This window comes from Primulina eburnea, chromosome 13 (assembly GCF_022965805.1).
Source record: "Primulina eburnea isolate SZY01 chromosome 13, ASM2296580v1, whole genome shotgun sequence".
Classification (NCBI taxonomy): Eukaryota; Viridiplantae; Streptophyta; class Magnoliopsida; order Lamiales; family Gesneriaceae; genus Primulina; species Primulina eburnea.
Window position 1 is genome coordinate 26,035,372 of NC_133113.1, and position 27,772 is coordinate 26,063,143.

The 27,772-nt window shown below is 36.1% G+C and overlaps 2 protein-coding genes across 2 annotated transcripts; both read right to left on the reverse strand.

Moving 5' to 3' along the window:
- Nucleotides 1-136: 136 nt before the first annotated feature.
- LOC140808864 (chaperonin-like RbcX protein 2, chloroplastic) lies at nt 137-14,743 on the reverse strand. The gene is made up of 5 exons (XM_073166175.1): nt 14,410-14,743; nt 13,888-13,979; nt 13,628-13,688; nt 13,471-13,536; nt 137-428 (listed from the first exon to the last, which is right to left on the reverse strand). Exons 1-5 carry the CDS (start codon nt 14,671-14,673, stop codon nt 300-302), a joined length of 612 nt encoding a protein of 203 aa, XP_073022276.1. The 5' UTR covers nt 14,674-14,743; the 3' UTR covers nt 137-299.
- Nucleotides 14,744-15,289: 546 nt separating this feature from the next.
- LOC140808862 (cellulose synthase A catalytic subunit 3 [UDP-forming]) lies at nt 15,290-22,360 on the reverse strand. Its single transcript, XM_073166172.1, has 15 exons — nt 22,150-22,360; nt 21,386-21,514; nt 20,931-21,126; nt 19,987-20,204; nt 19,820-19,895; nt 19,522-19,711; nt 19,090-19,356; nt 18,494-18,839; nt 18,271-18,408; nt 17,966-18,091; nt 17,675-17,887; nt 17,229-17,493; nt 16,778-16,980; nt 16,257-16,607; nt 15,290-16,081 (listed from the first exon to the last, which is right to left on the reverse strand). The coding sequence occupies exons 2-15, from the start codon at nt 21,407-21,409 to the stop codon at nt 15,497-15,499; spliced, it is 3,198 nt and encodes a 1,065-aa protein (XP_073022273.1). The 5' UTR covers nt 21,410-21,514; nt 22,150-22,360; the 3' UTR covers nt 15,290-15,496.
- Nucleotides 22,361-27,772: the final 5,412 nt, after the last annotated feature.

Sequence of the window (27,772 nt, forward strand, 5' to 3'; positions counted from 1 at the left end):
TGTTACTTTTTTTGTTTCATTTAATAACTTGACTATTGCTTATTTGACACTGATGTTCTCCTACATAGCTTATGTGACGAGAATAAAAAACTTATATTATAAACATGAAAATCAATCGAAACAAACAAAAAAAAAGTGAAAATTACAAGTCGTTTTCCTCTCATTTTGAAATACTATATATGTCTTTTGCTTTATTGTTTATGTTCAGATTTATTTTAATGTGTATAATATATATTAATTCTCGTTATAAGAGCTACGTAGGATTGCGTTCCAATATACAAATATAAAGATGCTTAAATTTAAATATTGGGATCTTGAGATGATGGTATGTCATCAGATGGCCAGATGATGGTTTCCAGCAGCCTATCTCTCATCAACTTCAAGTTCTCTTCTGAAATCTCTTTGTATATTTCACCATGGTCACATTTCTACATTCATCAATAATTAATAATTCATAATTGGAATTTATACTTAAAATAATTAATACACACCCTTCATCCCTAATTAAATGACACGTAATTACTATGATAAATCAATCTGTCGATTAGACCAATTTTTAAAGTTCAATTTTGAACTATATCGTGAAAATTTAAATATAAAATACTTCAGTGATATTAAATTGTATACCGTAAAACATGATTTGAAAAGTAAGCAATACCCTTTTCAAATTCTACAAAGATTATTCGACTTGATGTGATTTGTTATCGATCTTACAATGAACTACAATCTAAAATTATCACGACCCTTGTGGTTGGAGTTATATGATTCTCTCTAAATAGTAAAATATATCAGGATTCGAACTCTGCGACAACAAATTAATTTTTCCCACACCCATGAGGGCATTTTTTAAGGGGAAAAAAATTACAAACTAAAATTATGTTTTGTCGCTGATTTGTAGCTCATCCAGCACTAAGATCCCAAATTTAGGACAAGATCTCAAGTTTGAGGCTCAATTGTAACAATTATCCTCTCCTCCAACTAAAAGAAATCAGGTTTCTAAAACTAATTTTATTAATTATAGCTTTTAAATTTTAAAAACAAGCACAATGATAGAATTTTTAACAAACATGATATCATAAAAAATAAAAATCACAAACCATATTGATTCCCCAAAACTTAACCATTCCCAAGCCCAAACCCTTCTCGACATCGTGAGCCATGCTCGGCCAAGGCCCTAAGCCATGCTTGGTGAGCCACTACCTACTTAGTCGAGCTCGTGAATGGCCGAGCCTATTTCACCCAGGGCCTAGCCACGTACTTGATCTGGTTTCGATGTAGCCCAATGTTATATACAAAGCACTATTACACGGGGCTTTAGATTTGAGACAATATGTTATATAATATGGTACAAGTCCTAGTAAGATGGCCGAGTAGGGGGTGATACCCGGACTGATTATACGAGCTGAGACTCACTCCTGACCAAAGTGTTCGAGCTTCATCCTAAGAACCTTGTCAGATATGTAATACATGTGTGATCTGATTTGTTAAAAGCGAGACACGTTCAAAAAGTATTCTTCCCGACTTGGTTATCTAGTGTGGTATCGTTGCCTAATTCATCGTGAAAATGACATGTGTGTAGAGTTCTGCGACTTGAACTGAGCCTGCCCCAATGACTATATCCCCTCCCAAGGATAGATTAGTTGGTCGACTCCACTACGGGGCAAAAGCTCATTTGTTTTATGAATGCTTATCAAAGATATCATCATATTCTCTTAGCAGAAAATGACAGAACTAAAGTCAATTTTATTACATCTGAAAGAATTTTTTGTGTTGTAGTAATTCCTTTTGGGTTGAAGAATTTTGGAGCCATCTATCATATACTTATGGATAAAATCTTTATGAAGTAGAAGAGGAAGAATGCAGAGGTCTGTGTGGACGATATATTGATCAATTCCAGGCTAGTCAATCAGTTTTTATCAAACCTAGATGAAACTTTTCAAACTCTGTGGGAATACTTGAAGTTGAACCCTAGCAAGTGTTTGCTCAAGGTTCAGACAAGAAATTTTTTGGGTTACATGGTGACCCGCAGAGGCATTGAGGCTAATTCAGATAAGGTACAAGACCTCTCTTCTACGAGTTCTCCTCGGAATATCCAAGAATTACAACGATTGATAGAGAGAATTTATGCTTTATTTGGATTCATATCCTAATCTACAGATAGGAGTTTTCCATTCTTTATGGTACTTCGAAAAGTTAAAATTTGAATTGAATGATCAAAGTGAGCAGGCGTTGCAAGAATTGAAGGCCTGTCTAAGGGAGCTCTATGTCTTGAACAAACCTACCATTGGAGAAGAACTCTTTGTTTACTTAGCAATTATTCCCGAGGCTGCAAGTTCAGTCTTGGTCAGAAAAGAAGATATGGCTCATCATCTTGTTTAATTTGTGAGTCATGCATTGAAGGGAGCTTAACTCAACTACAAAACTCTAGAAAAGTTGGCCGAAGCATGGATGTTACCTGATCCATCCTATATTCAGATTTGCAATTGGTAATACAACAAAGTATGGGTAGGTTCAAATGAAAAATAAGAAAATGGTTAGATATGTCTGAGCTATTAAAAAATATAAAGAAGACTTTTCAGAGTTGATCATGGAGCAAGTCTCTCAGACTGAAAATGAAAAGACAGGCATGTTGGCCAAGATGGTCAGCTCTCTTTCTAAACCCTCGGGGCAAGAATTGGTCGGACAAGAGCTTGTCTCTCAAATTGATTATCTTAATGACAAGCTAGAAGAAATATTGGAAGGGGTTGGAGATATGATGTTCATCAATACTTATGGGAAAACCCCAGTTGAACAGAAAAAGGCTCGGGAGGTCAGGATAAGAGCGCTTTGCTTCACGCTCTTAGATGAGATACTATAGAAGAGGTCTTTCTCTAGACCTCTATTGAAGTGCTAGGGCCCAGAAGAAGCTAATTATGTCCTTCGAGAATTCATGATGGATGTTGTAGTAATCACTTAGGGAGTGTGGCCTTAGCTCATAAGGCTTTGATGGCAGGTTTCTTTTGGCCAACCATGAAAAAGATGCATCAATGGTAGTGAACTCGTGTTATAATTGTCCAAAACATGCTAATTGTGGAGACTGGCCGAACTCATGAGTTCAATCATTTCCCCCCGCCCTTTAAATCAGTGGGGTATGAACATTGTAGGACCGTTTCCCATAAGCACATGCCGAAGAAAATTTTTATTGGTGGTAGTTGACTATTTATCCAATTGGGCAGAAGCCGAACCATTGTCCAAAATTATTGAAGGTGAAGTCTTGAAAAGAATCTGGTGTGTTGGTTTGGGATACCGATGAGGCTCATATCTGAGAATAGACGACAGTTTTGCATCTCTAAAGTTCAAGAATAGTGTAAATAAATGAAGACATGATATATCTTTACTAGCTTATCCAAAAAGCAAAGGACAGATCGAGGTCAATAATAGGTCCATTGTGCAAGCTCTTAAGGCTTGTCTGGACTCTGTCAGAGGAAGTGTGTTGATGAATTACCTAGCATGTTGCGGGTTTATCGAACAAAGCTCGAACGGGAACTGGAGAAACACCGTATAGCTTAGTATATGGGACCGAGGCTGTCTTGTCAGCAGATATCAGATAGGAAAGTGATCAGGTGATAGGGTATGGATCGAATGGGTATGGACCGAATAATGATTAACTAAGGGCTATGGATTTGGATCTAATGGAAGGGAAGAAAAGTCGAGCAACTGTTCGGATGGCCTCTTATAAGAAGATGATGGCTTGAGCATACGATAAAAGAGTGTGTCCCCAGTTGTTCGAAGTTGGGGATCTTGTCATGAAGAAAATCCAATTTCTAGGGGAAAGAGGAAAGTTGGACTCGCAGTATGAGGGGCCCTACAAAGTTATTGGAAAATTGGTAATTGCGGCTTACTACTTGTAGGATACTAAAGGAAAGAAGACCAAGCGTCTGTGTAACATTAAGCACTTGAATAAATACTATGCTTAGCAAGTGTCTCAACTCATTCTATTGTTGTTGCTTTTACAATTATGTCTTTGTTTTCAAGCATTTGATGAATAATATTTTGCATTGATATAATATATTTTCCAATTATACAAAAGTTCAACCTTGACTCAGCATGGTTTAAAAGTTCAGCCTCACGCTCGACATGGTTGAAAAGTCCGACCTCGCGTTTGACAACAAAACAAAATCCGACCTCGCTCCCGGCAACAAAATAAGTCCGAATCATGCTCGGCATGGTTAAAAAGGCCAACCTCGTGCTCAGCATGGTTAAACAGTCTGACTTCACACTCGACACTGTATACAAGACCAGCTTCACTCCTAAAATAGTGCTTTATATCAACCTTTCAGTTTTAATACGTTTAGTGTTAGGGAAAAACACTGGTTAAGTTGTACGTGTAGTGTTTAGATACTCACTCTAGTGCTCGGGCATCATGCCCGCTCGGTTACGTTCTAATAACTTAGACGAAAATTAAGATAAAGCTTTTAAGGGCAAAGAGTTTCGAAATATTTGTAAATAAAGAAAGAAACATAAATGAGGAAACACCAGGAGCAAAACGCAAGGAAGACAAACATAGTTTCAAATACCATAGTACATTGAACAAAAGAAGTCTAAAACAGGAGATAAATGGGCAGAGGAGCCTCCTCGTCCGAGCCCATCACTTCAGCCTTGATATCCGGACCTTCACTCTTCGTCAACCATATCTTCATCTTTCGTCATGTCTTCTAGAGCCCTGACCACATCAAGAAAGGAAAAAGGAAGTTCTGCTTTGGAATACTCATTGGCTCGTGCTTGAACAAGCACCCATTGAACCCATGCTCGAAGTACGAAATGGATTCGTCTGAACACAATGAATCGAACTCCGAGGAATGGATGAACTCTTCCTTCTTCTAAAACCACATGCCCTCGGATTTCTTAATCTTTCTCCTAAAAAACAAAAAACAAAGCACAAAAAAAAAAGAGCTTGTGTAAGGTTAATTTTTAGGGATATGAAAGTGAGGAAGGTGACACTTCGACCCTTTTTTGCAAAAGCTAAATCTACAGATAAGATCATCCTTGATCAACTCCTTGATGTCAAAACATTTCATTGATGTATTAGTTAGAAATTTTGTTAGATTAATGGAATGCCTAAATGTTGGTGGATCCCTAAGTATTAATTTATCAACCCAAACCAAGTCGCATACTAAGGAAGTTGTTCAGACTTTACATAAAAATACCGGCACATCCAACGTTTGTAAAAAGAAGGATTCCCATCTAGAAAATAGCATTGGGGACAAGGTGATAAATAAAATCGACATGTTTCGTTTCTTCTAATATGCACAAAACGATCTAGGACGACAAAAGAAAAAGGTATATCAAAATACTTGAGCAAATCCCCAAAGGCCATAAGTGTGCAAAAGGAAATAAGAGCTAGTTGGCATGGGCATATCAGATAGTGCTCGCAAAGGCATTGTACGATTTTAGGGATCGGATGCCGAAGACCCATCTCTAGCTGATCTAATTAAAATGTATAATATTCCTCGGTTGGAATATGAGCCTTATATGTGATTTTTAGGATCTGGATATCGTTCTTCGAAGATAACGTGATATTCATAATCCTAGAAACATCACTAGAATCAAGAACCGAAGCCTTAACTTCGTACCAATAACACCTTGCAATGGCCAGCCGATCCTCGTCCTCTATTATTTGAGCCAATTTCTTATTTATAGTTGAACGAAGATCGGCGTCACTCGAGCTCCTAAGGAAGAGAGAAGAGGTATTTATGGCTTAAGTCAGTTCTTAACTAAATTGTCACAACTAGAATAAGAGAAATAACTTACCAAAGAGGTCAAGAAAAAGAGAGAGTTTGCAAGTAAAGGTAACGAACACAGGAAGGGTGAACCGAGCTGTTGGTGTCAGGAGTACGGGAGATACTCTTGATTTTGGCATAGTAATGGCGCGAGGAGAGAAAATTGAAATGAGGGAAGAAAGACCCTATTTATTGAAAGGCATGAGCAAACAGAACCATTAGATCAATCAAGAACTAATTTCCTAGATCATGCATATACAACTCGGGATCCGAACTTTCTCTTGATCATAGCCGACCAAATTAGTATCAATGGTGGGAAAAGTGGGTCACCGAGTTTGCCATCTTGAACGTTCATAATAAGTGGTCTAGAATTTCTCATAGCCAAGGCAAAACCTGAAGACTTAAAGCTCGATCAAATACACCAACTGGTCTAAAATTCAATATTTTTTTAGATCAGAAAAAGGGTATTATTAATGCCCCCAAAACTTAACCCTTCCCGAGTCTAACCCTTCTTGAGACCCTGAACATGCTCGGGCGAGCCCCTGTGCTCGGACGAGGCCCCGAGCCATGCTTGACCAAGCCCTTGTTCACCAGGTCCTAGCCATGTACTTGATCTGGTTTCATGTAGCTCAATGTTGACATACGAAGCCCCATTGCCTCGTGTTTAGACTTGAGGAAGTATGTTATAGAATATGGTATTAAGTCCCAGTAGGATGATCGAGTAGGGGTGGTACCCGAACTGATTATACGAGCTCAGACTCAATCTCGATCCAAGTGTCTGAGTTCTATTCTAAGAACCTTATCAGATATAGAATACATGTGTGATCTTTTTAAATCCATGGAAATCTCGATAATCTCGTGATATGATTAAATCTACCAAAATATTTGGGATTTGATAAGAATTTACCTTTACATGGGAACAATCCCTAAAATAGACTTCTTCTCGGTATGCACTAGTCATCTCAACGCTTATAAATATTCATGTATGGTTCACTGTTTGAGGGATTCACACAATGCTTCACTTAGCACTAATTTACATACCGGACTTTGTCGCTTCTCATTCTCCTTGAGTCAAGATCTAATTTGAGCATTACAAGAGTCACATCGGAAAAATCTCAAATATTGAAGGTTCAAAGATCACGCTCACCAAACCGGAACAAAAAAATATCATCACATATGTATTAAAGTTTGTCATGAATAAATAGACCGTATTTTCTCGTTTGCTTAAATCTAACAATTTAACAAAAGAAATCGTTGACAATAGATTTACAACAACAAAAAAATTTAAGTTTGGTAGATAATATTAAACACAAGTAGATCAAGGGGTATATATGAGAGATATATTAATATATTATATACGGTGCAATTGAAGGGATAGAATTATAACTCAACGGTGGTCATAAAACTCGAACAAGTTTCAAAATCAATCCTTGCGATTCACGTGTATGTGTACATTTAATTTTTGTTTTTATTTATTTATTTTTTTACTATTTTTCATAATTTTTTTAGATAATAAATATGACTCTCCAATTTTCATTTCATGATTTCCTAACAAAATCAATCTAAATTCTTTGATTGAGTCAATTAGTATGATTTCCCTGCCCCCTGCGTTTGTGTGTGTGTGTGTGTGTGTGTGTGTGTGTGTGTGTATATATATATATATATATATATATATATATATATATATATATATATATATGAATTCGCTTTACTTGAATTTATCAATCCTTCCTTTACCTTAATACTAAATATTATGCCCACAATAGTCCGAGATTATATGAGAAAATGAGTAAGTCTCTTGTGAGACGGTCTCACGAATCTTTATCTGTGAGACGGGTCAACCCTACCGATATTCACGATAAAAAGTAATATTCTTAGCATAAAAACTAATACTTTTTTCATGGATGATCCAAATAAGAGATCTGTATCACAAAATACGACCTTTGAGATCGTTTCACACAAGTTTTAGCCTCGACAAATTTGATCATGGTCCAATAAGAAGTTATTCTTATTTTTCACTTTTAGAATTGTTGAACGGGTTTCTCTAATCATTGGGTTGGTAGGTATTGGGCCTCAAAGGTGAAGTCCAACAAGTTTAACGGAGGAAGCAGCTGGGCCAATTAACATTGGTGAAATACAAGCCCATAACCGGAAAAACAGAAAATAGCGGTTAAAAGGAGGGGGAAGTTATCGATCAAAAGGGTGACTCAATTCTTAGCTTCGACTAACAGATACTCCAAGAAACATTCCAAGACAGAGACCCAAGAAGAAACCTGGTGATACAATCCGGGAAAGCAGAAGTCCGGCGAGATACAGAGAGGGTGGCAAGAGGAGAGCACAAGAAGAGTCAAAGGAATAAGCTTGATCAAGTCTTGTAAAGTTTTGCTTTCAGTTGCTAAATTGTAAACTCTGTGTATTAACAAGTATTTCTGGAAATCAATAAAGGGTGGTGCTTCTCCGTGGATGTAGGTCTTTAAAGGGACCGAACCACATAACCTTGTTGTGGATTTGTGTTTGGGAGTGTGTGTGTGTGTGTGTTCTAGTGCACACACAAGAAGCGTGAGTTCTCTGATTGATTCTTGTCCCTGTCATTGTGTGTGTGATCTGTTCTACTTGGTCACAGATCAAGTCAAGATCCTAAAGTAGCACAGGGAAACTTCATTACTCGTATAAAGAAGGCAATTAAAACTAACAAGTGGCGCCGTCTGTGGGAAGTGGCAAGATCGATGGGAACGATGAAATGTGACATTGAAAAGTTCACAGGGAAGAATGACTTCGCACTATGGAGAATAAAAATGAGGGTGATACTGATTCAACAAGGCCTGTTAGAGGCGCTCAAAAGAAAGGAAGATATGTCCAGTTCAATAAAAGACAAGGAGGAAATCATAGAGAAAGCACACAGTGCTATCATCCTATGCCTTGGTGATAAACCTCTGCGGGAAGTATCAAGGGAAGTAAATGCAGCTGCTGTGTGGAGTAAACTGGAATCTCTTTATATGACCAAGTCACTGGCAAATAGGTTATATATGAAACAGAGACTATACTCGTTCAAGATTAAGGAAGGACAGAGCCTCGAGGATCAAATTGAAGAGTTCATCAAGATCCTGGACGATTTGGAAAATATTGAAATCAAATTAGAAGATGAGGACAAGGCTCTCATACTCCTAAATGGACTGCCAAGGACCTATGAACATTTTAAGGACGCGATTCTATATGGCAGAGAACAGACAATTACCCTTGATGAAGTCCTGTCAGCAATAAGATCCAAGCAATTACAAAGGAAGATCTCATCAAGCATAGAACCCTCAGGAGAATTTCTGGTGACAAGGGGGAGACCGAGTAAGAAAACACCAAACTTCAAGAGGAACAATTCAAGGTCCAAAAGCCAAGTGAGATACAAGTGCTTCATCTGTCACAGGGAGGGTCATTTCAAACGAAATTGTCCTGAAAAGAATAAGTGGAATCAAGCTAAGTCTTCAGATCATGGTGAAGCATCTGTGGCATCAGATGGTTATGAGTCAGCTGAAGCCCTTGTCATTACCACTGAAGACTCAAATAATGAATGGATCCTAGACTCAGGTTGCTCTTTCCATATGTGCCCAAACAGGTCCTGGTTTGATAATTTAGAAGATGCTGATGGAGGACTGGTTCTACTGGGGAACAACAAAGCTTGTAGGATTAAAGAAGTAGGCACTGTTAGAATTAGAATGCACGACGGAGTGGATCGAATCTTACAGAATGTAAGATTCGTACCCGAGCTAAAGAGGAACTTGATATCATTAGGTACATTGGATTCAGGAGGCTACACATTCAAATCTGAAAAAGGAAGTATAAAGGTAATGAAAGGGTCACTGGTAGTAATGAAAGCAGTGATGAAAAACTTCTTGTATCTATTGATAGGCAATACATTGATAGGTGGAGCCGCGGTGGTACAAACATCAGAACTCAAGACAAAGCTGTGGCACGAAAGACTTGGGCATTTGAGTGAAAAAGGACTCCAAGAGTTGTCCAAACAGAAGCTGTTAGGGGAAGATAAAATTCAGACAATGGAGCTCTGTGAATTTTGTGTTTTGGGAAAATCGAAGAGGGTCAGCTTCTCAGAGGCGAAACACACCACCTCCAGACCTCTTGAATACATACATTCGGATGTATGGGGCCCTTCAAGAACAAACACCCATGGGGAAGGAAGATATTTCATGACAATCATAGATGATTTCACAAGAAGGGTATGGACGTACATATTAAAAACAAAAGATGAAGCTGCTGGTAAGTTCAGAGAATGGCTACTAAAGGTAGAAAACAAAGGTGATCTCAGAGTGAAACATATCAGAACTGATAATGGGCTCGAGTACTTGTCTGAACAATTTAACAGGCTATGCACAGACAGAGGCATCACAAGACATAGGACAGTGGCAGGCACTCCTCAGCAGAATGGGGTTGCAGAAAGAATGAATAGAACTTTATTGGAAAAGGTACGATGCATGATACTAAATGCAAGGTTACTTAAGACTTTTTGGGGCGAAGCCCTGTCCACGGCCTGTTACCTAATCAACAGGTGTCCAGCGAGCTCCCTAGGATTTAAGACACCTATGGAGGTTTGGAGTGGTAGCCCAGCCGACTATAAAGGATTAAAAGTGTTCGGATGTCTTGCATACGCACATATAAATCAAGATAAATTGGATGCTCGAGCTCTGAGGTGCATATTCATTGGCTACCCTGAAGGAATTAAAGGGTATAAGGTGTGGAATCTAGAGTCTACGGGACCAAGATGCTTCAACACAAGGAATGTTGTGTTTGATGAATCACGAATGGGATATGACTCAAGAGAACAAAGTTCAGCAAGTAAGGAGATGGATTCTAATGAGTCACATGTTGAGGTGGAGCCTGGAGAGTTGACTCACATGAATGATCAAGAAGCTCAACAAGATTCAGAGGATGACACAACAAGACAATCAGAAGAAGGGGAAGCCAATGAAGAGATAAGAACATACTCACTGGTCAGGGACACACAAAAGAGACAGATTAAACCTCCTAAGAAGTATGGACAGCTTGATCTAGCTTGGTTTGCACTGACAGTAGCTGAACAAATGGAAACCATTGAACCCTCATCCTATAAAAAAGCTGTCAACAGCAAGAATAAACACAAATGGATAAAAGCAATGGATGAGGAGATGGATTCCTTAAAGAAGAATGAGACCTGGAAACTGGTTGATAAACCCAAGGGTCAAAGATTGTTAGGATGCAAATGGATTTATAAACTCAAAGACTCAAATCCAGGGACAGAGAAGCTGAGATACAAGGCAAGACTAGTTGCTAAGGGTTACTCACAACGTGAAGGAATAGATTTCAATGAAATTTATTCACCTGTAGTAAAACATAGTTCAATTAGGCTGATCCTTGCCTTGGTGACTCAACTGAATCTAGAATTACATCAATTAGATGTAAAAACAGCATTTTTGCATGGAGAGCTTGAGGAAACAATCTTCATGGAACAACCAAAAGGGTATGTCACTAATGATAATCAAGGAAAAGCATGTCTGCTGCAGAAATCACTCTATGGCCTAAAGCAAAGCCCTAGACAGTGGAATAAGAAGTTCGATGATTACATGAAAGAAATTGGAATGCACATAAGTGAGTTTGATAGTTGTGTCTACTTAAAAAGGGACAAGGAGAAGGTCATATTGTATCTTCTCATATATGTAGATGTCATTCTCATTGCAAGCAGCAGCATGGAGGAGATCAGGATGTTGAAACAACAACTGAACGTCAAATTTGAAATGACAGACTTGGGAGAAGCAAGGAAGATTCTGGGTATGGATATTCAAAGACATAGAGCAGAAAGGAGCTTGTTTCTAAGCCAAGGACACTATTTAAGGAAAGTGTTAATCAGATACAACATGCACAAGGCCAAGGCAGTCACCTCTCCACTTGGCCAACACATAAAACTCTCAAAGGATCAAGCCCCTCATGGTAATGAAGAAACTGACAGGATGGAAAACATTCCATATGCAAGTGGTGTTGGGAGCCTAATGTATGGAATGGTATGTAGCAGACCGGACTTAGCATTTGCCATAAGCATAGTGTCTCGGTTCATGGCTAATCCTGGACAGGCCCATTGGGAAGGACTTAAGTGGATACTGAGATATGTGAAGGGAGCAGTAGACGTGGGACTGAAATTCAAACACAGAAATGAGGAAGAAGGACCAGTGGTGGGATATGTGGATTCAGATTTTGCTGGAAACATAGATACACGAAAATCCATAACGGGATATGTCTTCACAGTGTTTGGAACGGCAGTCACATGGAAAGCAACACTTCAGTCAGTTGTGGCGTTGTCAACCACTGAGGCAGAGTTTATTGATGTCACAGAAGCTATCAAAGAAGCTTTATGGCTGAAGGGATTCGTAAGTGAATTGGGTATAAAGCAAGCCCAAGTGGTGGTACACTGCGACAACCAAAGTGCAATTCACTTATCAAAACATCAAGTATATCATGAGCGGTCCAAGCATATTGACGTAAAGATGCATTTTGTGAGGGATGTCTTAAATAGAGGAGAAGTGTTTTTGGAAAAAATCCCAACAGAAGACAATCATGCAGATATGCTGATTAAAGCACTACCTAGTACTAAGTTCAGACATTGCTTGAACTTAGTGAATGTAGTGGAGATCAAGTAAAGTCCGCAAGAAGATAAGCAACCAATCTTTAGAGAAAATGTGGAGATTGTTGAACGGGTTTCTCTAATCATTGGGTTGGTAGGTATTGGGCCTCAAAGGTGAAGTCCAACAAGTTTAATGGAGGAAGCAGCTGGGCCAATTAACATTGGTGAAATACAAGCCCATAACCGGAAAAACAGAAAATAGCGGTTAAAAGGAGGGGGAAGTTATCGATCAAAAGGGTGACTCAATTCTTAGCTTCGACTAACAGATACTCCAAGAAACATTCCAAGACAGAGGCCCAAGAAGAAACCTGGTGATACAATCCGGGAAAGCAGAAGTCTGGCAAGATACAGAGAGGGTGGCAAGAGGAGAGCACAAGAAGAGTCAAGGGAATAAGCTTGATCAAGTCTTGTAAAGTTTTGCTTTCAGTTGCTAAATTGTAAACTCTGTGTATTAACAAGTATTTTTGGAAATAAATAAAGGGTGATGCTTCTCCGTGGATGTAGGTCTTTAAAGGGACCGAACCACGTAACCTTGTTGTGGATTTGTGTTTGGGAGTGTATGTGTGTGTGTGTGTGTGTGTTCTAGTGCACACACAAGAAGCGTGAGTTCTCTGATTGATTCTTGTCCATGTCATTGTGTGTGTGATCCGTTCTACTTGGTCACGGATCAAGTCAAGATCCTAAAGTAGCACAGGGAAACTTTATTACTCGTATAAAGAAGGCAATTAAAACTAACAAGAATATTTCGTAAAGTGATGACATGACATATGATATTACTGACATCATTTCAGATTTTGTTGATGTGACATCGAACACCGCTAACACGTTCGATGATATGTCAACATTCCACTGTAAAATGACTGAAGATTAAAACAAATGTCAACTTAGTGAACTAAGACGAAACAGTTTTGACAATTTGCAAGATGATCAAAAGTGAAATCATGTCCATTTATAGTATATTTTCAAGGACCTCCCAATATATCCGGGATGTGGATGTCGTTGCAATTGTAATATTCCACTGTTAAATGAATGAGTGGAGACGTAAAAGGATACCTTAATCCATCTTCCATAGAGGCTAAGGCGGGTGATCATCACTCTTTCTGCAAGTTCTTGGTTTTCCTTCAAATAATACTTGTACACGAATTAGAATGCCAAAATATTATTAAAAAAATATTAATAATTATACTTCTGCACTTGGACTAATTATTACCTTTACAAGAATTTGAAGAAGACGTTTCCAATCTTTTGATTCACCGTTAGTCGAAACAAAGCTGCAAAATGTCATCGGGACAGACCCGATTACTAAAAGAAATGTCGAAATCTTAATTTCATCTAAATCTTGGAAGTACGTAGCATATGCAAACTACTTTTATAAATATACTTTAAATTACTTGGTTCGTGTATATATATATATATATATATATATATATATATATATTGATAATATCATGAGCAGTAAAGTTGGTTTACCCGTAGAACCAAATGTATTGCGGTGGATTCAATTCATAGAGTTGTTCAAGAACAGTCCTCACAGCTTTGAATGTAAAATAATTGATTATCTCCTGCAAGTACAAATTCACTCATGTTACATTTTGAATGGATAGATATGAAGTCAATGGATTTCGATTATAATTTTATTGTTAACATTGAAACAATAGATAAAATCTTAAGTTCATATCTTATTTATTTAAATATGAGTTACACAAAGTATAATGAATTTATATGTAAATGTCTTTATTATTGGGAAGATTTTAAATTCATTCGCATTAACATAAAACGCTATATAAACATGTAAGATGTTGATTTGAAGCTTATGATCTTACTTTATTAAAACTACAAAATTACATTTTGAAATATGTCGATTCAAATTCAACCTCAATTCATCATAGTTATTTAATAGAAACACCTCATTTTCCAAATTGTGCTTAAAAATTTGGTTATTTAATATATATATATATATATATATATATATATGAAAAAATGTGAACTTACAAGTTTGACATCATTGAAAGTATCTTCGTACTGCCCTCCTAATTCATTGACAACAATAAGCTTCCCATTCCTCTTTCTTGAACTCAACCCATTTCTAGAGCAAGATGAGAGCTGCCTTTTCCCAGTAATGGAATCCAAGAAAGAAGTGTTCGAAACTATCGCCAACCTTAATTTCTCCGAATATAATCCTCTTTTTCTTCTGATGTTTGAGGATATAGAATCCAATAACAAGCTGCGTGGACATGGTGATAGACTAATAGCCATACTACTCTCCCTTGAATCTTGGTGATATTTATGTGGTTTTGTACTACTACTCCTTTTTAAGAGATTTTTTTGAGGTCCATATTTTTTCTGGGCACGAGAAATAATAAAATCTTGTCCAAGTCCAATTTGCTTATATTCTGTTGTAACATGTTCTCACTTCAATAAAAAAAAATTATATATAAGTTTATGAAAGAAATGCAACATTCAACTTCCTTGCAAAATTTTTTAATCGTCACTCACTCGATGTCATCCTAAATCCTAGATATACCATCCTTAACATCCACTCTTCCAAGAATTTAAAATTACCAAACATGTGTAATAAACTTTATTACAACATTAAGATTATACTATGTCAAAGTTCAAATTTTTTTGGAAGAAATCATTGTATTTAGAATACCTTAAATTTCATGATTCGAAGAGAATCCGTCTAACCTTAGTAGGAAAACTAAATGAATCTTGTAAAATTGAAATTATTTTCAGGACAAGGGTTTAGTATTACTTTGTATTCGAGTTGGTGAAATGGATAAATTCTTGACTAATGTAGTTTACAAGATATGACGTTAATTCGATGATTTACGTAGTGTACACCGAAAAATAACGATCTCAGATTCTCAGGTCATAAATAAATAAATAACTTCTGTTTTTAATCAATCTGGTAAAAACAAACAACGTAAAAAATAAAGATAAATATCTTTTTCATCATTACAGACTACACAGATACAAACGTCAACAAGACAAAAGTATACATCACTTATCACACAAGCAACTCTTAAATGTGAGTCTTCTTCAAGGCTTTCGATGAGAACTTGCAACGATAGCCACTCTAGCAGTTAATTCCACACTCCTCAACATCAGGACCAGTGACTCGAGTGGTGAACGGATCGATTCGAACCCATAACAACGAAAAGATTGAAGCGAGAAGAATGGACCACACCACAACGATCGTGGGTGTACGGTTCTGGCGACCCATGAGACCTTTAAGGAAAGGATACAGATGAACAATCACCCAAAAGGCAAAGAATAGTTTCCCAAAAAGCGGCCCCCACGATTGGTATCCACTGTTGATTGCGTACGAAATACCAGCAACAACGCCCACCAGATTTATAATGAGGAGAGTTGTTGGGGGGATTAGAAGAGTCGTCCATTTGAACATGTAAAGCTCGGTAAAATCACCGTCTTCATCTGAGGCCTTGGACGTGACAGTGAAGTTGGTGTCGATTCCAGCAAGTACTTTGAGCAAACCTTGAAAGACGGCAAAGAGGTGGGCCGAGACACCTCCAATGACCCAAAACTGCTCGTTCCTCCACCATTCGTCAATTCCAACACCGCTCCACCGCATCTCGAGTATACCCGTTGCAAAAATAGAGAGAAAGAGGGACAAAAACCAGATACTGGCAATGTTACTAATCTGCAAGAAGGAGCAGGTGGATTTTCACGAAAGATGAGTATGCAGTTAGAATATAATATCATGTTGGTTCTACAATTGATTAAAGTATTAAGAGTATAGTCCAGACAAACAATTAGATGACACATAAAGTTTTAGATTTTCAAGCAGGGGCATGAATTTGGAGACGAAAACCAACCTGTGGGATAATGAACTTGCCAGTAAGCAAGCAGACGGCTGGCAACGTACAATAGAAAACGAGAGGAATGGACGTGATTGGGTAAATCGTGGTGTTGACATAAGCAAACCTCTCTAACCATTTCAATCTTCCTTTATAGCCATACCATATAGGGCAATGTCTGCTAAACAAAATCTCCACTGAACCCAAGGCCCATCGAAGCACTTGGTTCAGACGATCGGAGAGATTAATAGGAGCTGATCCTTTAAATGCTGGTCTTGGCGGCATACAGTAAATAGATCGCCAGCCTCGCGCATGCATCTTAAATCCTGTAAGAATATCTTCTGTGACTGAACCATAAATCCATCCAATCTGAAAATAGAACCAGAGAAATGAGTCTTGTAACATTATCGCATGGAATAATTGCTAATTAGAATTTCAAAGCAAAAACAAAACACACTTACAATTACATATCACTTTGTGTTTAATTGGAACCTTGTCTGATTTTAAAAATTGTAAGTAATTTAGATGTTCCAACTAACCTCAGATCCCCATTCTGTCTTATCTTCGTAACCACAACTAATAACATGGATGGCTTCTTTTAGAAGAGTCTCTGGTGTAGCAGACTGGGGAACACCACCATTCTCCATGAGGGTGGACGCAACAAAAACTGAAGACTGACCAAATCTTTTCTCAAGGCTCATTTGGGACATGAGCAATGACTTCTCATCATCAAACCCAGCACCTGGAGCAATTTCCAGACCAGGAGATTTACAGAGGATCAAATGTTAAACATATGACCAGTTATAAATCGTAAAGGGTCAAAAAATGAAATGTTATTATCATTTGTATCGGTACTAAAAAACTTGTGAAAATGGTGGAAACAGAACAATCACAACAGAATAATCAAACAGGATAAGCAGGAATGATAATGGATATTAACTGCCTAATCAAGATTTGAACTAAAATTAATGATTTTAAAAGAAGGCATACCTTCAACACCCTCCTCTATATCCTCCAAGCTGAAGATAGGAACTGTGGGATCGACATGCTTGCCAGATTTCTTTTTATCAGACCCCATTTTACTTGATTTAGAAGTATTCTTACCTGACCTGCCAAAGCATGAGGAGAACACTCCAGATTTCTTTTGTTTAGGTTTATGAGGAGGCTCATAACCATACAAAGCTGTTCTATTGAAGACACAACCAGTGCCCACATAAACAGGGCCTTGAACGCCGTCCAGACCTCTCAAGTTGATCTGATCAACCAAGAACATGTTCATGTTAGTTGTAGATAACTCCCCAAACGGAAATTTTTTTTGCATCAAAGTAACACAGAATATTTGCCTTGCAAGAAGGCTCCATGAAATAACATCTATAACAATCCTCAGTAGTGTCTAGTACCAAAGAGGACAAACATTTACAGCGATGATGACTCACATCAAAGAAGACGGTGTTGCGATTGGCATATCTATCACTCTTATCAATACCATCAAATCTCTGTGGAAATTGAACATAACAAACATATTTTCCTAGATTTGGATCCATTAAAAAGCACATTGATTCTCGCAAGGCCTTGCTGTTGTTTATGTAGTGATCACAATCAAGATTCAACAAGAAAGGTCCATTGGTAAGAACCGCTGACACACGAACCTGCAAGAAAATATTTGACAAGTTAAATTTGTGCCAACAGGAAAAACATACGAGGGCAAATATATATAGCCCACTTACAAGTGCATTCATAGCTCCAGCTTTTTTATGATGCTGGAACCCTGGCCGTTTTTCACGAGAAACGTATACTAGACGGGGCAGCTCATTACCCTCACTGTCAAGACCTCCACTTTGGCCCAGGAAAACCTGCAATCAAGAAAATAAAGATGTTGTATTTAGAAGAGGAACTCTGCTAACTACAACCGACAAAATTTAAGAATGCTGTAACTTATAGGACCAGTCCTACTTAATACAAATTTGTAAGATGTATCAAGTGCACTCGCAATATGACAACTAAAGTACTATACCCAAAGAACCGAGCTTACCTGGATCATTCCTGGATGATCTCTTGTATTATTTCCAGGCCACGGGGTACCATCTTGCATGATCCAACCTTCATCAGGGACTTTTTGAGCCTTGGCAACTAGTCCATTAACACGAATTTTGAACTCTTCATATTCTCTCTGTATGATACACGGAAGAAAAACAAACCTAAGAAACTTTATCAAATGCAAAGGCATTAACCTCTATAGAAGAGAAGTCTTTCACCTTCATAGCCCTACGCTCTTTTACAAACGATGGCTGAACTTTATCTTTCAAGTAGTCAATCTTCTGAGCAAAGTACCATTCTGGAGCCCGTGGCTCAATATTGAACTTCTTGCAGAATGGAACCCATTTTCTTGCAAATTCTGATGTCTCTGATAGAGCTTCAAAAGTCAGCATGGCAGAACCATCATCAGAAACGTAGCATGAAACCTTGTCAACTGGATAGTCAACAGCAAGAATGGACAAGACAGTATTGGCTGTAACAAGAGGAGGCTCTTTCAAAGGGTCGACGGTACTGACAAATATGTCAACTGCAGCCAACTGTGATGGCTCTCCTTCACGGTCATATCTGATATAAAGTTTTCCGAATCAGTGATGAAAAGTAAGAACTGGTGATTCTATATGCAACCACCCAAAAAGAAAAATAAAAAACAAAACAAACCTAGGAGGAAACTATATTTGAATAACATCAAAAAAGAAGAGAAGAAAAGACAATAGAGAAACAGATGATACATTATTTGGAAGTTAAATAAAGGTGACACAAAAACCTAACCACACAGAGAAATATAAAGAACTGGAGAAATGAAAATATTTCTCACCTAAGAGAGAGTCTATCCAGATAAGTCTCACGGTTTACTGGAAGCCATTTTGGGAACTGATCCAGAATCCAGGATATAGCAAACCAAATTTCACAGATTACTGATATTAACCACAAAGCAAATGCATTTGGCACAGGATTGGTTATTCGATAGTGCAAGAAAATGCACAGAATTATAAGCCGCAATACTATAACCATCCTATAAGGATTTATTCTAGATGATGGAACAGAAACCTTCCTTGATAGAGGCTGTCGGGCTTCATCATTCCTACACCAAGAAGAATAGTTAACATGCAGGATAAGAAAACATAATTTGAGAATTTGTCCAGCCAAATGAGAACAAAATCAGTTATGGATACGAAACAATTTTACTATAGTCCATTCTCAATTTCATCAGTACGCAAATAAAATTTAAGTCGAGCAAGGAACTCACAGTAGAGAATCATCCACAAGAATATCTGTGCTCGCGTCAATATCTCCACCTCTCTCAGAAGGAGGATGGCTAGTTGTCATCGGAACAACAGGTTTCTCCTGCTTCATCTTCCAGCCATCAACTCTTTCTTTCCAGGCCACATTACCTAAACCTTGGGACCCAAACTCCCTCACTGGATCCACAATTCTAGCTGTAAACAGAAGAAGCATATGTCAAACACTGCCTAAAATAAATTCTAGGAGAACAACAAACAAAGATCAGGTTGATAAAAATCAGTTGTAAGGGGGCAATCGTATACGTTTCCCAACACCACTAGGAGGTGGAGATGCCATAGAAACACGTTCAGGTGATGCTGCTGAGAGTTCTCCAGATACCTATATAGAGGATTGGAAAGCTGAAGTGTCATAAAGATACCAAGAATGGAAAGGGAGAAGAAAATTGAAGACAAAATTCACAAAAACATACATCTGTTCCATTTGTAAGCAAATGAATGCGGTTGTGAGGGACCTCCTTGTCATATTTTGGTATTCCAATATCTTCCCCTCGACCATAATTTGTGTGCCAGCTCAACATGCGGTCTGAAATCTTCTGCTTCTCATTTTTACCATCAGAGTAATGGACATCATTGTCATTCCCGTCAACAGCAGTATCCTCCTCTCCATCCCCACTAATAGCAGGACTTCCTGTGCATAGTAATAATTGTGAATTCTTCTTCATAAATCAAATTAAAGTTGCAAATATCAAAATTCATTGTCAGGTACATCACTAGAAAACTAGTACAGAAGTTGAAAAAATAAAGTTGACGCATAGATCAAACATGGGGAAATAAAAGCCCATTCCAAACTTGATATATCATATAAATATCATGTGTATGTTGGTATTATCAATTTATCAGAGCAAGTTATTATTTCTGTTACAGGTATTTGTTTGGGTATTACAAATCGCATACTTCATTTAAGCTTTCCTCGTATCCTCATGCAATATCTTTAAGCTTTGGCTTCTCTCTGATAACGGTAGCTAACAAAACCAAGGGTAAAAAAAATGAGACAATGCAGATTCTAATTCCACATCCCATAAATGGTCATCTGGCTCTAGTAACATTTCGCTTTTCGGTAGCATGCAGCCTAAGGGTATTGGATGTACCAATTAATCCAATATATTTAAATCCCTTGAAATTCAAACATTAAAAAATTGGAAATTTCCTCCCCAACACTGCAACTAGATTTACTGTCTATCATATACTATTTTCCATTGACAATCAATTGTATGTCAGCACCATACAGAGGAAACACCACATACATGATACATGGATAACTCTCCAGATGATGATCTGTAATATGATAGACAAATAACAATATGGAATGCCAAATCCTGGAAGAATATCAATGGGGCATAAACTGCAACTATACCTTTATGCCTCTTGTATCTGGTTTTGCACTGAGGGCAAGACTGATTCCCATCTTTTCTCTCATACTCGTAACATGGCCTACACACAGGAAATGCACAGACATTGCACGCAACAAATGGCTCCCCTGCTGCATTCAAGCCCACATTGTCGCCACAGATCTGACAAACCTGACCGCCAGTGTTCTTCATGCTCTTTCCCTATCGGTTAAACATAACAGTTCATTACGAGGCTATAACGCTCCTAAGGTTTAGTTCTATAAAAAAACAAATGGATGCTGAACCAGACCCAAAAAAAAAATTGCTTACTTAAAAAAAAACAAGCCAGGATGATGTTACTGATAAATCACAGCAAGATTAAGCTACCATAGCTAAATCATCAAGGCATTATTTTAAGCATCAAAACATAAAGATTCTTAATTTATCACCAGGAATAATAAACCGAATAATGTTTACTCACCTTAGTATCAACTTCAGGTTCCATTTTCACCTAGCTTGGCTACGGCAATCTATTCAGGATCAGAAAGCTATGAGCTTCACTGATCTTTGAACATGCTCAATTCCTTATATTGATCTTTTTTAAGAAAATCTGCAACAATGTTATTCTTGTCACACTCATTCACGGAAATGAAATTAAACTCTAAATTCTTTTTCCTCCATTGACAGATCGGATGTAGTTATATTAGCAAGGAAGCAGAACAAAGAAGAACAATATTTTTAGAAAACTTAACTTAAGATCAACTTGCCGACAATCAATTATAACACAAAGAGTGACTCCTTTATATGATATATGCGAATGAATAAAAAATTAAAACAAATATTCAGGAAGTAAGCCAGTAGTCAACCTAAGTGGGATTCAGTCCAAAAAATCTGTAAAACCTCAAACATCACTTCCAATTCGACACATACAAATCAAGATCAAACGCAAGAAAAGCACACGATCACACACGCGCGCACTAGTGATCACGCAAAATTTAATGCAATTGTAAATCTATTTCAACCTCCTTCAAGAAGATATCTTCGTGATCTACTGAATTTCATCAAACAATGAATCATTAATCCAACAGATCCAAAAATAGACATAAAATTGAGCCGGAAACGAAACATTCTCGAAAAGGAGTGAGAACTTGGTCTCCCTCACAGGGATTCCCTAAAATCCAAAAATCGCTTCCAATTTCGCAAACAAAAGACCATCAAACTCAACAACGAGAATGCAGTACTCACCTCAAGATCCAAATCAAGTTCAATCTCCGCCAGAGAGATAACTTCGCAAAATGGCAATCAACCAAATTTCATCTACAGTCGATCAATCGTTCATCAGATCTACAAATTTGCGCTGATATCAATGATGGAGTGAGATGAACAACTGGCTATGGGCTGCTACCGACGATCTATGGGGTATTTGTACAGCTGGTAGTGAGTGTAGTTTGCGTATTGATTGATGATAACTAACGCCTCTTTCTTTATTTATTTATATTACATCATATATATTTGCATTTGTAATTCTTGGATAAAAAAAAAATAAGATATTCGACTAACAAAATTTATTAATAAAATAATTGATTTTTTGTGTATTTTTTATTAAAAATCGTTAAATTATATTTTAAGTATAAATTAAATCGACATATCTCGTGAATATTGATTTGTGATACAGTCCCGTCCAAAATCAACTCATTACAAATTGATTTGAAACCAAAAATAATATTTGTTTGATTGTTTCATGCAAAACCAAATCGTTGGAAATTGACTTGAAACCAAAGAGAGCGACGTGGGAGCTGCTGCTGCCCACCGACAGTGAGATGATTTTTATTTTTTTTCATTTTTTAGTAATTTTATAAAAATATTTAAAATGTAAGAGATGGTTTTTTTAAAAAAAAATCAATTTCAATTTTAAGTAATGAAAAGGCCAATATAAAATAATGGTTGTATTTGAACGTGATTTTTTAAAATTAATTTAATGCTTTCCAAAATTAAGATATATTTTTATGATTTGAAAAACAAAATATGTGAATTATAAATTTATAAAGTAAGTTTTAGTTAAATTATCTAATATTATTATTTTGTTTGACAATCGATTAATATTTTATTTATGTCTCAATAAATGAAAATACGCTAATAATCAACAACCCGTGTTTGTTGAAGAGGAAATTTTTTATTATCAGTAGCAAATGGACAACTGTCTAGGGCCATATTATTTTTATTTTGAATTTCATATAAAATTTGGTGATATTAATATTAAAATATACTTTATATTAAGTTAATACTTATGGTGATAAAAATTTGTGTGAGACAGTCTCACGGGTCGTATTTTGTGAGACGGATCTCTTATTTGGGTCATCCATATAAAAATATTATTTTTTATGCTAAGAGTGTTACTTTTTATTGTGAATATCGGTAAAGTTGTCCTGTCTCACAGATAAAGATTTGTGAGATCGTCTTACAAGAGAAAGTTGTGTGCAACGATGAAATTTGAACTTGATACAATAAATGAAGGTATTATAATATTTTATTATTAAAACAAGTTTGATTTTAGTCTATGAAAAAAAGGAATTTTTCTTTTTTAAAAGTACCATTTTTCGTCGTTCTCATGTTGTAGTTGCATAAATCTCCTCCGAGAGCATTAAAACAAAGGTAAATTGAAGATAAATACTTAATTCAAACTCAACTTTATTATGACTTCTTACACCCAAAAAACTTTCTTTAAACTTTCAAATACAATAAAAATGACAAAAATACCCTTATATGTGTTAAATTTAATGATTGATTTAATGGGATCATAAATTGTATCAGAGTATAGGTAAAAACTCCCATGTTCAAAATGTTGATGAAGCTCCAAGCCTGACGATGAGCAGAGTAAATTTATTATTATTCTATAATTAAATTTTTGAGTTGGAAAATTTACTCAAATAACATGAATCTGAAATCAAGTTCGAAATTAATTATTTACAAGATTTATTCAAGAACTCTGGAATATTAAAAACAAGAAAAATCTAATCCATGTTAGATATCAAGAAAATAGAAGAACTTATCAGATTCCTGAGATAAACATATCATTCAAATTATCAGGTTTCTAAAAATAATACCAGATTTCTCTAAAATTTCCTGAGATATTAGAGAAATTCAAAAAACAGTACAAAATTATGATAATATATTGTATTATGTACCACAAAATGTTAGGGGTGATCACGGTGCGGTTTTGCGGTTATTTTGAAAAAATTCAAACCGAATTGCCATATGCGGTCGATTAGTATTTTGAAAAATTAATTGCGGTTTTACATGAAAAATTAGCCTTGCAGTTTCAAGCGGTTGCGGTCGGTTTACGGTTTTTTAAATGAAAATTAAAATATTAGAACATATATTCTAATTTATTTGAAAACAACAACAATATATTGTCTTCAAATATAAAATATAGTACAAAACATATAAAAATCAAAATAGATAAAACAATAATCAAGATTCAAAACCAAGGTAATAATTTAACAACACAACACATTCACAACAAAAATGACATTTATAATATTTTATCTTTTTTTTTACTTTCAAATTTCAAACAAAATATTGTAACAAAAGAAATAAATATTTAATAAAAGACTAATTTGAAGAATAATTAAGAAAAAGATAAGTTTTATTTGTAAAAATAATAATTTTGAATAGAGTTGTGATATAATGAATGATGACTTATTTATAAAAATATGTTATTTACAAATTATTATAATTTTAGACCTAATATTATGACAAACGATTTCGGCGGTGCGGTTTGGTGCGGTTTTTGACCAAAAAAATAACCGAACCGCGTATGCGGTGCGGTTTATGATTAATATTTTTAATCGCGGTTTTTATAAAATATTATGAAACACGGTGCGGTACAATTCGGTTCGGGCGGTTCGGGCAGTTAGTAAAAAAATTTGATCACCCCTACAAAATGTAGAGAAAATCCTTGAAAACAAGGAAGAAATTCTTTGAATATTAAATGATATTCTAGCAAGAATTCAAAACCTAAAACAACAACCAATTTCTAGTAAATGGATTTCGGAAGGAAGGTTACTACCATCATTTGGTGCCGAACTCTTATTACATCAAAGAGGGAATGCCAAATTGATGCCAAAACATTTAACTAAAGAAGAAAAATGATCAATCTAATCAAAACAGTCTCAAAAAAGAAATGAATCTGATGACAACTTTAAAAATGATTGATCTAGATGATCTCCAAGCCCTTGTAGAATCTTTTGCAAATCTCAAAGAAAATTGTAGATCTAAAGATGAACATAATTAGAGGTGAACAACCCACTATAACCTGATCATCTTTGCAGGAACCACCAAGAGAAAGTGTGAGATCTCAGATATAAATATGAGAGAATCCCAACCAGACTTTTACAATGGCGGAGAATCACATAATCAGGAACAAGGTCAAGGAAGAGTCGAATTCCTTAAACTTTTAGAAATAAGTCTTATGGGATCAGTAAAAATTGCTTAGGACATGACTTCAGTAGAAATCAAAGAATCAAACCTAGCCAGAGAATCTATTAGCGAAATATCCGAAAGAATGACTACCCTTTTTAAAGCACAATTTATAGGGATAGATTATTTTTAACAATCAAGATACAAAGAATAAAAAAATATACTCAAGCTCTGTATAGTCTTGAATTACATGACATATGTTTAATAGATGAATATATTACATTATCAACTAAATATAGATGTAATTCTAGGGTCGAAGAAAATATATCAATGCAACTTTTCTTCGACAAAATGACAAGTCCTCGGAGAGAAATGCTAATAAAGGAATATATCCCTGGCAATCCAGATACATTGGCACAAATAGTCTCTTTTCTCAAAGGAAAATTGACAGAATTGTGTCATCTCCCAGCAATACAAAAGAATTACAAACGATAAAGTATTATTAACAAACGTACTCCTTTTTGTTGTAAAGAAAACGATTTTCCACCAATTATTGGAAGTAAATCACAAAAGAGGAAGAGGAAAAGTTTTAGAAATCATCCTTTTGCCAGAAGTGGAAGAAGTTCTTGGAAACCAAGAACAGTTTGGTCTAGATAAAAGGCCAGATCTTACAAATCTGGGCAAAGAAATAGACCCTCAAGAAGTAAGATATCATCTCAAGCATCGAGTGCATCTCGAAGCACAAGAAGAACACCTACAAAGAAAACTTTCAGAAGAGCTGAGCAAGATGTCATATCTCAACCAACTGTCTAGAAATGAAAAAAAAGAGGTATTAAACACTTCGATTCAACCCCGGATATTGAAGAAACATTTTATTATCAAGATCTTATTCAAGTATATGGTTTTGAGGATATTGTGTCGAACGAAAGTATATATGAAGAAGAGGAAGTCTTACGTCGGGAAGGATCTGATGGAACAAAATCGGAATCTGGCTGAAGAAGAGGTGTTTTGACACGAAACACATGAAGATTAGTCTGATTTCGTAAGTCAGACAACAATATCCAATAACATGGTCCAAAGGATCGTGAGAGAAAATCCTAGCCTTCAAATGTATCAGGGATTCTCTATAGGACATATATAAAAATTCTTAGGAAGTCTTCGTCTAAGAAATAGAAAGCATCATCTAATCGACAAAGTTTTCAGAAGAGAAATGACAAATCTAATAGAACTTACATGAATAGAATAAAGATGCAGTTAATTCCTTCTGAAGAAATTAATGAGGAATTACAAACGCTCAAGATAGAAGTAGCACGAACTATGTCCTGAATTTATATCGGAGAAGTCCAGATTATGATAAAAGCTAATTTTAAAGAATGAATGGATTCACCCATTGATATTGTTATATGCGATAAACAAATGGGTAACATTCAAGATTCAGTACTGAGAACAATATCAGGAAATCTATGTACTGGAAAAATTGCAGGAGTAATTTATCCAAGAATTGTCTATAATCTGGCAGATCGAGATTTCAGGCTTTCAGCCGAGTTTTGACGTTGTATCGGAATTTCAAAAAAGAAAGGCCGATGAAAGAGAATAATAGACCGTATTCTATTACCTATCAAATTTCACATGCTCTATCTAATATACATAATTCAGAATTGATTATTAGAAATTAGTTTATTGAAATACCTAAGATATTTGGAAAAGTGGCTCAGGCAATTTATCCTGAAAAATTGAGTTTCTTTAATACATGAAACAGATGATAAAATACATGACAAATCAATTCTACAAATGAAACAAAGTCTTAGATTGGAATTAAGAAGACTGTCTTTTCAAGAAGATAGAATTACGAGCAACATATGGGGAAAAACACATGTCCAAGAAACCCAACAGGCACTAAAAAGCTTTCGACAATAGGAAACCTTAGATGTCCAGAAGGGTGAAAGGAAGTAGAAATAATATTTGATATTACGGAGCAAAAGAATCAATTTCCTTGTAATACCATATACTGTTTAGAACAACCTATGATAGGAACTTACCAAAGAATGATCAACATTGGAGAATTAGAAGTTCATATCAAAGGAATTCCAGAAAAAGAACCAGATCGATTGGTTCTTGGGCTAGAGTTCCTTGAGAAACATAAACCTTGAAAATGTCTAGAACGTGGAATGAAGTTTACGGCTAAGGATATAATGTGGAAAATTCAATGACCACAAGCTCATTATTGATATACATTCCAATAGGAATGTTATACGAACAATATAAGGCATGATATTTTGCTGCTTATATTGATTCGGGCGATAGAATCTGTACAACAAAAAGAGGATTTTTTCAAATAATTTGAAAGAAGATTTACCTAAGATTGCTGTAAGAGATTTCTCTAAAAGGAATTTAATGTTATCAAAATGGATTAAAATGACAGAAATCGTGATTGGATGTGCTGGACAAA

Coding starts and splice junctions, on each gene's coding strand:
- LOC140808862 (XM_073166172.1), bottom strand. CDS start 21,409: ATGGAACCTGAAGTTGATACTAAG. Junction 20,205..20,930: donor CAGATACAAGAGGCATAAAG/GTATAGTTGCAG, acceptor TACTATGCACAG/GAAGTCCTGCTATTAGTGGG. Junction 19,712..19,819: donor TCCTAGTGGTGTTGGGAAAC/GTATACGATTGC, acceptor TTCTGTTTACAG/CTAGAATTGTGGATCCAGTG.
- LOC140808864 (XM_073166175.1), bottom strand. CDS start 14,673: ATGGCTATTAGTCTATCACCATGTCCACGCAGCTTGTTATTGGATTCT. Junction 13,980..14,409: donor CTTTCAATGATGTCAAACTT/GTAAGTTCACAT, acceptor TTGTACTTGCAG/GAGATAATCAATTATTTTAC. Junction 429..13,470: donor TCTATGGAAGATGGATTAAG/GTATCCTTTTAC, acceptor TGATGAATGTAG/AAATGTGACCATGGTGAAAT.